At 62.7% G+C, this 13,655-nt stretch overlaps 5 protein-coding genes across 5 annotated transcripts; 1 reads left to right on the top strand and 4 right to left on the bottom strand.

Annotated features, from left to right (window-relative positions):
- Window positions 1-839: 839 nt before the first annotated feature.
- On the bottom strand, window positions 840-2,561 carry Q8F55_005672 (uncharacterized protein; the record flags this gene model as incomplete). Its single annotated transcript, XM_069354160.1, has 6 exons — window positions 840-857; window positions 906-1,020; window positions 1,125-1,177; window positions 1,219-1,310; window positions 1,409-1,475; window positions 1,980-2,561. The coding sequence occupies 6 exons, from the start codon at window positions 2,559-2,561 to the stop codon at window positions 840-842; spliced, it is 927 nt and encodes a 308-aa protein (XP_069208802.1).
- A 1,201-nt stretch (window positions 2,562-3,762) lies between these two features.
- Window positions 3,763-5,167, bottom strand: PET9 (ADP/ATP carrier protein; the record flags this gene model as incomplete). The annotated part of the gene is made up of 5 exons (XM_069354159.1): window positions 3,763-3,773; window positions 3,821-3,870; window positions 3,999-4,483; window positions 4,681-4,933; window positions 5,028-5,167. The coding sequence occupies 5 exons, from the start codon at window positions 5,165-5,167 to the stop codon at window positions 3,763-3,765; spliced, it is 939 nt and encodes a 312-aa protein (XP_069208801.1).
- Window positions 5,168-7,134: 1,967 nt separating this feature from the next.
- On the bottom strand, window positions 7,135-7,943 carry Q8F55_005670 (uncharacterized protein; the record flags this gene model as incomplete). Its single annotated transcript, XM_069354158.1, has 7 exons — window positions 7,135-7,149; window positions 7,185-7,292; window positions 7,329-7,467; window positions 7,503-7,539; window positions 7,576-7,660; window positions 7,696-7,808; window positions 7,853-7,943. 7 exons carry the CDS (start codon window positions 7,941-7,943, stop codon window positions 7,135-7,137), a joined length of 588 nt encoding a protein of 195 aa, XP_069208800.1.
- Window positions 7,944-8,271: 328 nt separating this feature from the next.
- Window positions 8,272-10,757, top strand: pli1 (E3 SUMO-protein ligase pli1; the record flags this gene model as incomplete). The annotated part of the gene is made up of 10 exons (XM_069354157.1): window positions 8,272-8,307; window positions 8,378-8,508; window positions 8,547-8,851; window positions 8,897-8,980; window positions 9,025-9,118; window positions 9,156-9,486; window positions 9,521-9,626; window positions 9,670-9,737; window positions 9,776-9,936; window positions 9,974-10,757. The coding sequence occupies 10 exons, from the start codon at window positions 8,272-8,274 to the stop codon at window positions 10,755-10,757; spliced, it is 2,100 nt and encodes a 699-aa protein (XP_069208799.1).
- Window positions 10,758-10,892: 135 nt separating this feature from the next.
- Q8F55_005668 (uncharacterized protein) lies at window positions 10,893-13,303 on the bottom strand (the record flags this gene model as incomplete). Its single annotated transcript, XM_069354156.1, has 8 exons — window positions 10,893-10,909; window positions 10,945-11,189; window positions 11,223-11,411; window positions 11,465-11,882; window positions 11,921-12,365; window positions 12,405-12,678; window positions 12,980-13,233; window positions 13,268-13,303. 8 exons carry the CDS (start codon window positions 13,301-13,303, stop codon window positions 10,893-10,895), a joined length of 1,878 nt encoding a protein of 625 aa, XP_069208798.1.
- Between the last annotated feature and the right edge of the window lie 352 nt (window positions 13,304-13,655).

Raw genomic sequence — 13,655 nt, 5'->3', positions numbered from 1 at the left:
GCAGTGGAGCTCGCCTGTCAGTGTCTGCTGCATTGCGCTGCCCGTAGATGAATCAGCTCTCGGGAACCTCGGGCCAGGTGTGCGGGTGATACAGTCGAACGCGGCCCGTGTCCGACTTGACTCTCCCCGAGCTATCGCAGAGACCGGCTAACACCTCCAGGCGAATGTCGATGCTGTCCACAAGGACATCGGTGACTCTATTGGCCATATCACTCGCCAAAACACCGCTCGTGGCGCCGGGCACAGTGCTAAAACGTCCAGAACAATGCAACCAAACCACCTGGGTGCTGTGCGAGCCTGGTGTCGAGGACAGTGCAGGCCGCTTCCAGAGGAAGCTGCAGCGGGTATCGGTCTAATAACGCAGTATTCAGGCGTCTTTTGTACATATGGTTTCCGCGTACCCATGCCTCGCACGCGGCCACACCGCCACATGCCACTATGCAAACTGCCACCACCGCGCCGCCATCAACCTACATACATCCGCCGTGTCAAATGGCACAGCGGATGCAACTACACGGACAGCGTACTACCTGTACCGCAAGTCATCAAGGAATTGAGCGGCCTCCTTCGCGAGGAAATCATTGGCCAAGTAGATTTTGCCGCGCGCCGCGGCGCGGTCTGGGAATGTAAGTGAAGCCCCGACCAGGTGCAGCGGACGTACCCGCCGAGCTCGAGCTCGGGTTGGCAAGAATCTTCTCTGCCTCCTCAATGGCACGATAATAATGAGGTCGGTTTCGACCCATCGCCCGCTGCGCTGCCTTGTACGCATCCTCGCGAGACACCAGCTTTGTGTCAGTAAGCGTCAACAACTATGCCAACCTGTTGCCACGCTGATGTGGTCAGCGAGCAGGCTGGGACTGTGACTGTCAGCAAACACAAAGCCTTGTCGTCCTCACGACACTCACGATGCGTCCGTTGGCGTCTGTGCTGGCGCTCGCGCGCGCCACCTGTGGGACCAGCGGGTACTTGTTGCTGGCGGGGCGGGCCGCCGTTGGGAGGAAGTCGGGGTCCTCCGGGAGGCTGGCGTCTGGCGCTTTGGGGAGCATGCTACTCTACTCCTCCTTCTTCCTGGCAGTGTCAGCACTGCATAGCAACCGTTGGCCCGTGGTGAGAGGCAGACTTACTCCTTCTCGGCGCGGTCCGGCGACTGGGTCGCCTTCGGCGCGGTTGTTGTGGTCTGAGATGGATCAGCCAAATTTACCAAAGGCAGGTACACACCGGCGCCGGGATCGTCGCCGTCGCCGGCGTGGTGCTAGCAGCAGCCGATGTCGTGGCCGGCTGCTCCTCCTCCTCCTCGGAAGAGGAGGGCTCTTGATATCAGCAAAACGCGCGATTGGTCTCCCTACCTCCCTCGAACCTCTCGATAACCTGGTGCCGTCAGCAGACCACTTGAACGGGCAGCACTCACCAGACGGCGTCTTGGACGGGGCCGGTACATACATAGGCAGGCGCTTTTGGGGCTTCGGCGTCTTGGGCTGCGGTATCTGTCAGCCTTGATCGCCCCCAGGCGGGGGGTGGTGGTGACTGACCATTGTCTCCTGCGTTTTGATCTGTAGTAAGCAGGTGGTGGATGGTGAAGTTGTGCCATTCAGGATACGACTCGGGGCACGAGCAGCGGCCCTGCCACACCGCACCGCACGCTGTCCGTGATACAGTACCGACGATACGGAGACGGCGGGCAGGTGCCCGTGCACGCCCCCGACCTGTTTCCTGCGCAGGCAAAGGAACTCATCCTGTGGCGTGAACGACACGAGGGCGCTGGCTCCCCCTGGATTGGTCGGCTGCCGGTCTGCCGCCGCGCGACCGTGCTCGTCACGATATGTGACGGCGACGTTGTGCCCCATCGAGCGGATAACGAAAACGAGTTGTTGAATCAGCCGAAGGTGCCGATGGGTATCTTGTACGATGGTGTACTGATTCGACGAATAATCGTAATGACCGTCTCCGTCGACAAAGCCAGCGATGGGCTCGGCGCGCACCTCGGCGTCATTGACCATGTAGAGATCAGGGACGTGCTTCGTGTCATCGCCGTCGGCATGGCGGTCGTGGATCAGGTGCAAGGCTCCGAGTTCTTGCAGCAGGCCGTTGGTGCTGGAGGTTGCGCCTTCAACGCCGTCATGCTCGTCGTCCGAAGCATCCCGGTTGCCACGGTGACGCTTGCGTGGCGGAGACCGGTCTGCTGCTGTCGTCGATGGTCCTGGATCAGAGGCGGATGGCTGTTTGACGGGCACGGAAACAGCTGACCCTTTCACGGGCTCGAAACCCGGCGGCTTCAAGTTCGCGGCTTTGCTACTGCCCGCGTAGCCTTCGTGCCAAGGACGCAGACGGACCCAGCCCTCCTTGATGAGCTCCCTAGCCTCCCTTCGTGTGAGTCGCCTCTCCAACTCCCCGCGTTCGAGGGCATCCCGGAGCTCGGGGAACGGGAGACTGCCCGCCGAGCCGGTCGTCAGAGCCCATATTCGTCTCCCGTAGTACTTTAGTTGCAGGCCGTAGTCTATGCAAATTTCTTCACAGTACTGGATGATCTCTTGCTCGCAATCGTTGGAGATAACTGGGCCCATTCGAATGCCATCGGCGAGCCAGTAGCCAAGGACCAACGGCGGCACAGTTGTGATGCGTGTCGCCAAGTTGAGAGATCGAGGCTTGAGCAGACGCAGAAACGGCCTGTCCCCGGTCTCCGTGGCAGGCCAGCCAAGTCTCCCAGAGCTGGTCACACCTTCACGGTCGCGAAGTCGAGTCGATGCCGGCTGTCGAACCGGTACTCGCGCCGCCGAACGCCGTTGGTGGTCGCGACCTTGAGATCGACGCACGAAAGCTGCGACGAAGTGGCGCTGATGCCAGTGAGGTGGCAGTCGACCTTCTCCAGCACGCTGGCCGTAGGACTGTGCTTCGAGGTTGGCCGCTCGGCCCCGTCGACATTTGCAGCCGGCCTGGGGTCCAACACTGGTTCGGTACAGCGGTGCGGTCAGTCCATGGCGCGATAACACGGCGGAGTGTGTCGTTTGAGCGAACCGTCCGTCACCGACGGCGAGGTCCTCCGCGTCCACAGGCCGTCATGCCTGTTGAAGTGGTTCGGGGGCGACGCAGTCGTCGCCGTGCCTACAGATCAAGCGTCAGCCTCCTCCCGTCGTCGCCGCTGCGGGGTGGGTAACGTACCGAGTGGCCAACGCGACCGCCATGGCACGCGGCTTCCTGAGCTAGGCGGGAGACCAGTGATCGGTACATAAACCCCAGCGGCCAGTTGGCGAGTCGAGTCGCGCCCGAGATAGCTGCCGCGATACGCCTCCGTGGAGATGAGCAAGTGGCAGGGCAAGCACGAGCGGCAACGCAAGGAGCGGTGGCGACATTGACAACAGCAATCCAAGTGGACGAGTGTAATGCAGGTGCGCGTGCCACTGCCGGTGGTGCAACTAGCGAGCGCGTCACTTGATCGCTCTGGCCACCTGTCCCCGCGTCCAATGGACAACTCACACTGATCTGCTGTGCAGGGGAGGAACAAACTGCCAATCCTTGAAGTGGTTGGTTTGGATAGGGAGTGTGGCACCGCCACCAACCGCGAGGTGGGCTCGTGGCATTGCAGCATCCTGTTCCCGCATCGTTATCTGCAAACCAAGTCCTCGAATGCTCCTAACAAAGCGCAGTGCACCATCACGATAATCACCACGAAAACTACGTGCATCAAACTCATCATCAAAGTGCTCCAGTACGAAGCATTTAGGGCGACACACGCTAGGTGCGTGTCGATACAGGTTGTGTGGGAGCTTATCCCGAGCCTTCCGCGTGTCAGCAATCCTTCTAAACGGCCGTCCGATGTGCTCACCACCCGAGTAGACCTTGCCGAAGACGAGCTCCTGGAGCTTGTCGTAAAGCCTGGAGAGTCAGCGTTAAACTTCGTGGAAGGGTCACCGGGCTCGAGGAGCTCGACGTCCGCCCCCGACACGCGGTCGAGGAGCTCGGCGTCGCCCTCCTCTACACCCGACCCGTCACCCCAAACGTACGAGAGGACACCGGCACCGGCAACACCGCGGAGGATGTTGGCACCGGCACCCTTGAAGAGCGAGCGGACACCCTCAGCGGCGATGATCTGGTGGGCGGCGTCGAACATCGACTTGTAGTGGACCTTGGCACCCGAGGTCATCATCATACGACGACGGATGGTGTCGAGAGGGTACGAAGCGAGACCGGCACCGGTGGTAACAGTCCAGCCGAGGAGGAACGAGGCGAGGAAGTTGCCCTCGAGGGGGCCGACAAGGACAACGGGCTTAATCGAGTCGTAGAGACCGAAGTAGAGACCGCGGTAGACAATGATACCAACAACAGACGGGACGAAGCCACGGTAAAGGCCGGCAATACCGTCGGTGGCAAGGGTCTTCTTGTAGACGTCGACCAGGCCGTTGAACTGGCGCTGGCCGCCCTTGGTGGCCGACTTGTTGTCGTTGGCGAGACGGGTACGGGCGTAGTCGAGCGAGTAGACGAAGAGGAGCTGCGGGGTGTTAGTTGGTGTTCACGGAGGAGTCATGGGAAAGGGGGAGTGTGGTGTGTCGACGGAGCACGGGTGGGATACCGCCAGAGGGTATGGCAAAGAGGAGGAGGGAGATAGAGAGCTCGAGGAGGAAGAGGGCACGTCGTCACCCCTTCCCCACAGCTCCGTCGACCACACCAGAAGCCAAAGATACTCACCGACGAGGCACCGGCAGCACCACCCGAGGCGATGTTACCAGCGAACCACTTCCAGTAGCCGTCCTGCTTGCGGAAGCCGAAGAGCGACTTGAAGTAGTCCTTGAAGGCGAAGTTGAGCGCCTGGGTAGGGAAGTAACGGATGACGTTGGCAGTGTTGCCGCGCCAGAGCGAAACGAGACCCTCCTCAGCGTAGGTGCGCTGGAAGCAGTCGATGATGCCCTTGTAAGGCTTGGAGAGACGGCCCTGCTTGATCCTAGATGCGTGTCAGTGACTAGAGCGAGATGGAAGAGGAGGGCAGAGCAGCGCCGATCCGCCACAGTGCCGATCCCTGCCACAGTGCCACTCACATCTCGTCCTGGTTCTGGACAAGGAGCTTGACACGCTCAATGGGGGCAGCGGCCGTCTTGGCGACGGCGGCCGAGACACCACCCATGAGGAAGTCGGTGGCGAAAGCCTTGAAGTCCTTCTGCTTCTTAACCTCGGACATTTTGACTGCTGTGGATGGTGTTAGTTGATGAACGTTGAAAAAAGTGTGGGCCAATGACGTGCTCGGAACGGATAGGAGGGGCCGACGTCGAGCAGTCAAACTCGGCAGTGCGAGGCATCACTGGTTTGACGACGACGTATCAAGTGTGCGCTCGACCATCAGAGCGTCGAGCCATTGACAGACAGCCTTGGCTGCTTGCTCGGAGGCTCAGCACCACGGTTGCTCGAAGCAACGTGGCCCTGCTCTTTCCGAGATAACGAGGGCGCAGTGTTTTCAGACCCGACCCGGCTAGCAAACGCTGCCGGCTGTCCATAGATTGGACGATGCGCGTCTGACGGCGTGTTGCCGACGAGACGAGTGACGAGGACGAGAGGGTCAGAAGCTCACCTTCTTTTCAACTGGTTGGAAAGAAGAGAAAGAGTGGTGGGTTGGAGAAGAGAAAGAGGGGAGAAAAACGAGGTGGTCTTATGAAAAGGGTGGGGCGGAACAGCGCGAGGGGGAGACGGGGGGGGAGGGAGTAAGGGGGGGGGACTGGCAGGCGGCCGGCCAGCGCAGTCGCCTTTCCGGAGCGTGCGCAAAACCTGCGAAGTCAGGGTTCTGGGTCTATACCGCAGGCAGACAGTGTGCTGCCGGCTTTCCGTCGCGCGTCACTGGGCAGCGGCGACGCCAGCCAGCCAGCCAGCCAACCCCGCCCAGCCAGCCAGGCTCCGTCCTCAAATCACTCACCCAACCGCGCTCCGTCGGGTAAAAACGGCCTACACCCAGGACGGGCCGCATAGCCGCACGGCGTTTCGCGGAGTTAGGGGCATGCTGCAGGGTGCTGGGTGGTGCAAGTGGGTGCGTGGTGGTGACTGCCGCGCGCCAGTAGGCATTCAACGGCCCGTTCGACCGACGCGCGCCGACGATCAAAGCAGTCGCGCAGAGCGTTCACTCGCTCGCTGCACCCGGCCCCACTGCCGCCGGCATGAGCCCTGGCCAATGGGTTTGACACCAATGCAGGCTGTTACAGTCAATGCATAAGGCAGCGCGCATGTATCAGCGACAGCAGTGCCGTCGTGTCTGCACACGCGCCCGCCCGACGCAGAAGCTCCCAACGTCTGTGTGCTTGCTTCTCGCGCCGTAGTGTGGTGTGGCCTAAAATCAGTCGGTCCCAGTGTCAAGCCAGCCGACAGACCGGCGCCCCCCCTCCGTCCCCTCCCCTCGCCTCGCCCGCCGGATCTGACGATTTGGCGCCTCCCGTTTCGCCGACAGCGAGCAACAAACCAAATAGTCTGACCCGATGTGACTGACCTCCCCCGGCGAGCACAAGCAATCACTGCCGGGCCTGCACGAGGCGATAAGGATCCTCGTGCTGGCCGGCGACGCACACTAGCACAGCGACGACGTCACCCGTCTGCTGTGACTCACGACCGCCCCGGTCGCTCTCCCGCCGCACATGCTCACCCGCCAGTCAGCGTGCTGCTCCACATGGCGAGCGGTGGCGTGTTACCAGCGACACTCTTGGCAGGACACATTCCCCTCCGCCCACTACTCCGCCCCCCACTCCGCCCCTCGCCTAGCTGCGCCACAGCGGCTGCACACCCGACGGTCAAGAGTGGGGGGGTAAGAACGGCCGTGCCGTCGGCCAACTTGCACCTCCGTCGTCACAGCCCAGCCCGCATCCACACCTGCACTGCGACTCCAATCTCTGCAGACAGACTCTCGCTCTGACGCGTTCTCGGGGCCCTCGTGCGACGGTAACCACGGGGGTGTAGGAGCCCCAAGCATGCGGTCGTTACGTGATCGCCCAGATCTAGGCCCGCGACGAAGCATCCGAGAAGCAGCAAAGTTGATGCTCGCTCGCATCGCGCTGCAGCACGCATAGCAGTCACGAACAGACAGAGCGCCGCGCGCCGCGCTCTGGTGTGCACTGGATACATGTGGCACCGTCACTACCGCAACGACCAGCCTCGCGGCCCGTCTCCCGCCTACTCAATCTTGGCCTGGGCGTCAGCACTGCACCCCCACACCCCCTCACATTGCTAAAGTCCATCTCTGGGTGCTGCTGCTTGAACTTTTCAATCATCTCGAGCTTCTTGAGCTCGTCAGACGTCGGCTTGCCGAGCTGCTTCTGCTTGTTGTCGTGCTAGAGCCGTCAGCAGCGGCCAAAGCCACCACCCACCATCATCTTCTCGACCATGGCACGGGTCTCGCCGTCGAGGTCCGAGAGCTTGGTGTTCTCGGGCTGGATCTTGGTCGTGTCGATCTTGGGGTCCTTGGTGAGGACGTGAGGCCACCATCGGTGCGAGTTGATATGCGCGCTGCAATGTCAGCGCCGCGACTGCACACTACTCACGAGAACTTTTCCAGCTCAAACGTGAGCACGCCAGAGTCTGCCGTGTCAGCACCCCCCACACCTCACCCCCTACCAATGGTCCACGACGAGTCGTCCTTTGCAATGTCCTCGAACAGCTCGCCCTCCATGATCGGCTCGGGGGTCCCCTTTACCTGAACCTGGGCGCGTCAGTAGCGCCCACACCCACGCCCACCTTGAGCTTTCTCCTGTCCATGACGACGACGAGGTCCTTGCTCTTGACCCCCTTGGGGAGGGGGACGTTGACCGTGACTGTCTGGAGGTCCTGCGACCACGAGTAGGGGAGGGCTGGAGCGTCAGCTTTGCGAGCAAAATTCCTGCACACCACCCACCTGCCTGCTCCTGCCTCTCGCGCTCGCGGTCCTTGGCGTCCTGGACCTTGCGCTCCTCCTCGGTCAAGCTGTCATAGTCCTTGGCTGACATGTTGCTGGCTGGTGCTGTGTGGGCGAGGACAAAGACGCAAGGCTGGGGCTTGTGGATGACCTCCACCGAGCGCCGTCAGTCTTTGGTGGAGCGGAAGTATTTTTCAGGCGTCGAGCTCGGTCATGGATGGCAGCGGCGGCGGCGGCGGCGCGTCCATCGAATCCTTGTCCGCTCAACTTTATGGCCATCAGCAATCTTCATTCGTCTTCATTCGCCTATACCCCTCGACGTCGGGGTAGTCTCTGGGAGCTGTACACTCGGCTTCGAACCCGCCCAGTACCCCAGACATCGGTCGCAACTCCAACAACGCCCTGGGCGCTCTGCCATCATGGCATCCCAGAGCACGACCTGGAGCGACTTTGACGTGCGTGATGCCGCTGTTGGCCACAGTGCTTGCCTCTAGGTGATGATTTCCAGCGCTAACCACCTCGCAGCACTTTGTCAAAGTGTTCGTTCCCAAGCAAACGATCCCGAGGTTGCGAATGTTTGCCGAGAAGATTCGTTTGTACGCCGGCATCGACCTCCACCTGAGGAGTCAGGAGAAGAAACAGGACCTGGTCGACAAGTGAGTCGCTGCATGTTGGTGCTGATACTGACCAGAAGGGTGACGGCTGCGTTCCAGACCATTAGGAGGCAGAACAATGAGCGCGTTTACGTGTCAATACGAAGGGAATGCGAGGCTATTGCTGGCAGCGCAAGACCCAGCCCTACGATGCCTCCCCCGACGTTCGGCGGCGTCATCGCTCCGCCCTGGAGATCCTACGCGACGCCTGCAGCTCAGCGCTATGGAACAACAGCGCCCATTCACAACGCGGCGGGGGTAGCGCCGCCAGGAGGCGCCGTTCCGGGCTGGCAGCAGGCGAGCACATCAGCCTCCGGGTTATACAGCCGTGCCCAAACCTCGTCTCGTGAGTAGATGTCTTTCACCTCAACGCGGTGGCTAACTGTCTCAGGCGCCCCTCCGACCTTGGTAGACTGGAAAGCGAGCCCCATGTGGAGGCCTATCAAGGCACTGACATATGCGGAGAGCCTGCCAGGTAGGTCGACCGGCGCGAGGCGTTGGGCTGAGCTCATCGCCCAGACATCGCAAGTTCAGAGAGCTCGTCAACACGGCGCGAAAAGCGCATTCACTTCTCGCTCCCCACCGACGTGATCGAAAAGCTCAACCTGTCAAAGTGAGCCGGCACCACGCCGAGTGATGCTGACTAGAAGATCCAACCCACGATCACGACCACTGTACTCTGTGCGCGTGTTCTGCGCGTCGTCCGACTACTACCGTCCGTCCAACATGCCTCTGGCCCCCGGCATGACCCCAGTGTCGAACCGCAACGTCCCAATCGAGTATCCTCTGGTGCCGGACGTGATGCTCGACGACCACATGGTGCCCTTCAAGGAGCGTGGCCTTAGAGGCAAGGCTGGAAGCGCCCCACCACTGGACCTGGACAAGGGGTCCAAAGGTCTCATCAGGATAGCGGGAAGAATGGCCACCATGACCTTTGGTCACACTGGCCCTACTGTTGGCAAGAAGAAGGAGCTGTCGAAGGTAGGGAGTGCCACTGGGACGTTGCTGACAATAGAAATTCTGGTTCCAGATTGTCTTTACAGAAGTCACGACCATCGACGACCTCTTGGCTAGGCTTGAACAGCTTGTGCCTACAGATGCGGCCACGGAGCTGGAAAAGTGTGAGTGGGGTGGTTATGAAAGAGCGCAGCTGAACGCTCGCAGTGAGAAGACGAGCAGCCGAGGACGACGACATCGAGGTTGGAACCTCTGCATTGTCGCTGAAGGATCCTGTACGTGTGCCCAGCTCGATGCCTCTGACCAATCTCAGCTATCCGGAATGCGCATCACGAAACCAGTGCGCTCCTCACAGTGCCGCCACTTGCAGTGCTTCGACGCCAGGTGGTGGCTAGAGGCCAACAAAACCCATCCTCAGTGGCTCTGCCCACACTGCAGCAAGGAGCTCAAGTTTGAGGACATCATTTGTGATGGGTTCGTGTGTCGCCGCCAACCAACGCTAACAATCCAGCTACTTCTTAAGCATACTCCAGGCAGTGCCCGACTCGTACGACGAGGTCGTCCTCGAATCGACCGGCGACTGGCACACTCAAGACAACACGTATGGCACTCCCGCTTGGCTGGCCAAGAACGCCTCGACTCCCAAACCCTCCGAGACCAATGGTGGATCCTCCGCGGCCCTGTCGCCAGACTTTGGTGTCTCGGTCCCGATCAAACGTTCCTTGTCAGAGGTCCCATCACCGCCAGACAAGGGCAAGCGGCGAGCCATCGAGATCTTATCAGACTCTGATGATGACGACGACGTGCCTCTTACGAATGGGCGAAGCCAGCCGAATGGCCAGGCCAACGGCTCTCTGTACACGCCTCAGCCATCAGTTGCTCCCTCTGCGTCGCGGCAGTCGTCCACGTCGCAGCCTGGTGCCTCGCGACCTGCCTCGGCAGCTCCCGGCGGATCGCGACCACGCCCCTCTGTCATCGACCTCACGTTATCCTCTGACGAGGAGGACAATGACGAAGACGAAAGCCCGGCGCAGCAGCCGTATTTTCGTCAGCCGGACGGCGGATCTTCGACTCGCGTCGTCGCCGCATCGGAACCTCGCCCGGCTCAGTCGACTCACTCCAGCGACACTAGTTGGAACGGAACGGGGCCTGCTCGGACCCATGCCCCTCCTGTTCCGGCTCCCGTGAACACGAACACGGCCAACCTGGTTGGCGTGCCTCGTGCTCGTGCCAGCGACTGGATGGACGAGTATCCCGAGACACCGCTCGACCAGACCACGAATGGCTTCTACTAGACTGCGGGCTGTCATGCCTCGCACCCACCGTATCCACACGCAGCATGCTGTGCTGCTGCTACCCTCATGGTCCATGTGATAATTGTACATGCGTATGGCCCCCTGTACCCATTCCTCTCACTGTAGAAACATGCATTAACATGCGGGTGATGCTGGGGGGTCAGCGACGTCGCTACAGGCCGCTTACACAACGGAATCTTGACACTCGCCGCGAGGCCGCCGAGACTTGTCTCCTTGTAGTGCGAGTGCATGTCCATTGCTGTTGTGCGACAGGCTTCGATCGCGTCGTCGAGGGACACGGTGTGCTCTCCCGAGCCGGCCATTGCGAGCTGTGCGGCCGTCACGGCCTTGACTGCGCCGAGGCTGTTGCGCTCGATGCACGGCACCTGGACGAGGCCGCCGAGCGGGTCGCACGTGAGGCCGAGGTTGTGCCTTCCGTCAGCGGTGCCTCTGGGTCTGGCTCACTCGATGCCGATCTCGGCGGCCTGGAGGATGACGCTGGGCTCGGCGCCGAGGATGGCCGTGAGGCCCGCAGCGGCCATGCTGCACGCGACGCCGACTTCGGCCATGCACCCGCCCTCGGCGGCCGAGATTGTCGCGCCGCGCTTGAAGAGCATGCCGACGGCGGATGCCGTGAGGAGGAACGTCATGATGCTGGGGTTGTGAGCCACGCCCGGCGCCGGCGCTCGCTGCGCTCGCTTACTCACTCCCGGTGCGCGTTCTGCGAGATAAACTCGGTGACGTACTTGAGCGTCGCGGGGATGACGCCGGCCGCGCCGTTGGTCGGCGCCGTGACCACCCGCCCGCCGCTCGCATTCACCTCGTTGACCGCGATCGCCATACACGACAGATACTCGATGCCCGGGAAGACCGGCCGCGTGTGCTTGGGCACGAGCTCGAGGTAGTGCCCCGGCCGGCCGGTGCGCTTGCCGTGCTTGGGCGCGGCCTCGACATCGGTGCCGGGCCCGAGGGCGGGGTTGCGCGGCACCCCGACGCTGGGGTAGAAGCCCTGCTGCAGGCGCTTGTAGAGGCCCGGCGCGCGCCGGCGCACATTCAGCCCGCCGGGGAGGTGCTTGTCGCTCGAGGTCACGCCGTTGCGGATACACGCGTCCATCGTCTCCCACACTGGCGCCGGGTTAGCTCGGCCGGCAGGGGTGACTCACGCGCCATGAGCCCCGTCTCGATGTCGGCCTCGGAGCGGAAGGCGCGCTCGTTCTCCCACACGACCTGGGCGATCGTGAGGTTCTCCCGCTCGCAGATCGCCAACAGCTCCTCGGCCGTCGCGAAGATGTACGGCAGCCGCTTGGGCTGCTCGGCCGCGCCCTCGAGCTCGGCCGCGTTGCCGTCGCCCCGGCCATCCGTGATGGCGGGGAGCAGGCCGTCGGCAGGGGTCAGCCCCTGGCCCTGGTCGCGGCGCGCGGGCGTCGCGTCCTCGGCGTGCGTCTCGCGGTAGTACAGGTTCTGGTTGGCCGTCTGCGTCTCCTTGTTGACGACGAAGCCGCCGCCGACGGAGAAGTACTCGTTGGTCGCGAGCATGTCGCCGTTCTTGTCGAACACGGTGAAGACGACGCCGTTGGGGTGGGCCGGGAGGGGGTTGAGGTGCCATGTCTGGGGCGGTCAGCGAGGCGCACCCAGCAGCCCACGCACCATGTCCCTATCCAGGTCAAACTTGACACGCTTGTGCGCGCCGTGGTCGAGGCCCAAATCCACCTCGCCGACGGCGCGCACCTCGTCGAGCACGCGCCCGAGCCGGCCGACCTCGACGTGCTCGGGGTCCTCGCCCATCAGGCCGAGGAGCACGGCGTGCGGCGTCATGTGCCCCATGCCGGTCGCGGCGAGCGAGCCGTGCAGCGACACCTTGAGGCTGTGGACGTGTTTGTGCATGGCCTTTGGGATGGAGTAGGTGAAGATCTTTGCGGCGCTGGGGTGGGTTAGTGGGGTGTCGCCGAGCGCTTCTGCCACTGCATCCCGCCGCGCACACCGCATCCCATGGCAGGCCGCCACGGGGTTGCAGCGGCGATGCCGATGCCGCACCCCAAGCTGCCCCCCCGCGCTGCGCGGAGACAACTCGGCCCCGCACCCGCGCTGCTCGCCCGCCGGCCCACGCCCCCTTCTGCTCGGTGCGAGCGCAGCCTGCGACTCGCGAGCGGCTTCCCACCGCTCCCACACCGCATCCCATCCCTCCCACAACCAGCCCCCGCCCCGCCCCCTCGCGCACTCACCGCATCGGCCCGACCGTGTGGCTCGAGCTCGGCCCAATGCCAATGGAGAAGAGGTCAAACGTCGAGATGACGGCGTGCTCGGCGCGCGGCTTGTCCTCTGCCCCCGGACGCTGGGACGGCGGCAGCTCGGACACGGGGATGCTGCCCATGCTCGGCGTGGCGGGGGCGACGGCGGTCGAGTTGGCGCGGGCCAGCGGTGCTGGTCGCCGGGGGAGGGGGAGGGGCCGGGATGCGAGCGAGAGGCGCGGGGCGAGCTAGTGTGAGCTGGGCAGCGGGGCGCGCACTCACTGCGCGCGCGGCGCGGCGGGGGGCGGAGCGCAGCATTGTGAGTGGTGGTTAGCTGGGAAGAGAGAAGCGAAGAGCAGCATCCTCGCCAGCCTTTAGAACACCGCTGCGCGCCGCGATACCCGCTCCGTGTTGGCCATGAGGGCCATGGCCAACTTGCTTGTTTTTCCAATAGACGACGGGCTGGGGCTCCGGGCCAAGAGGCAGATAAGCGGGAGGCAGGGAGTGGCAGGCACTGCTGGGTGGGCCAGTGGCCGCCAGGCCGTTTGACACGGCGTCACTCGGCGACAGCCGGCAATCTTCGGGCCAGCGGTCCTGGGTCAACAACAGCGTGCAGCATGCATCGAGGCAGTGGCGGCCTGGTGGCATGCGACTATGCGACTATGCGACT

The sequence above is a fragment of the Vanrija albida genome, assembly GCF_041260175.1.
Source record: "Vanrija albida strain AlHP1 chromosome Unknown contig_4, whole genome shotgun sequence".
In the NCBI taxonomy this organism is placed as follows: Eukaryota; Fungi; Basidiomycota; class Tremellomycetes; order Trichosporonales; family Trichosporonaceae; genus Vanrija; species Vanrija albida.
Note: the sequence above shows the minus strand (reverse complement) of the source record. Positions and strands in the feature narration are given on the sequence as shown.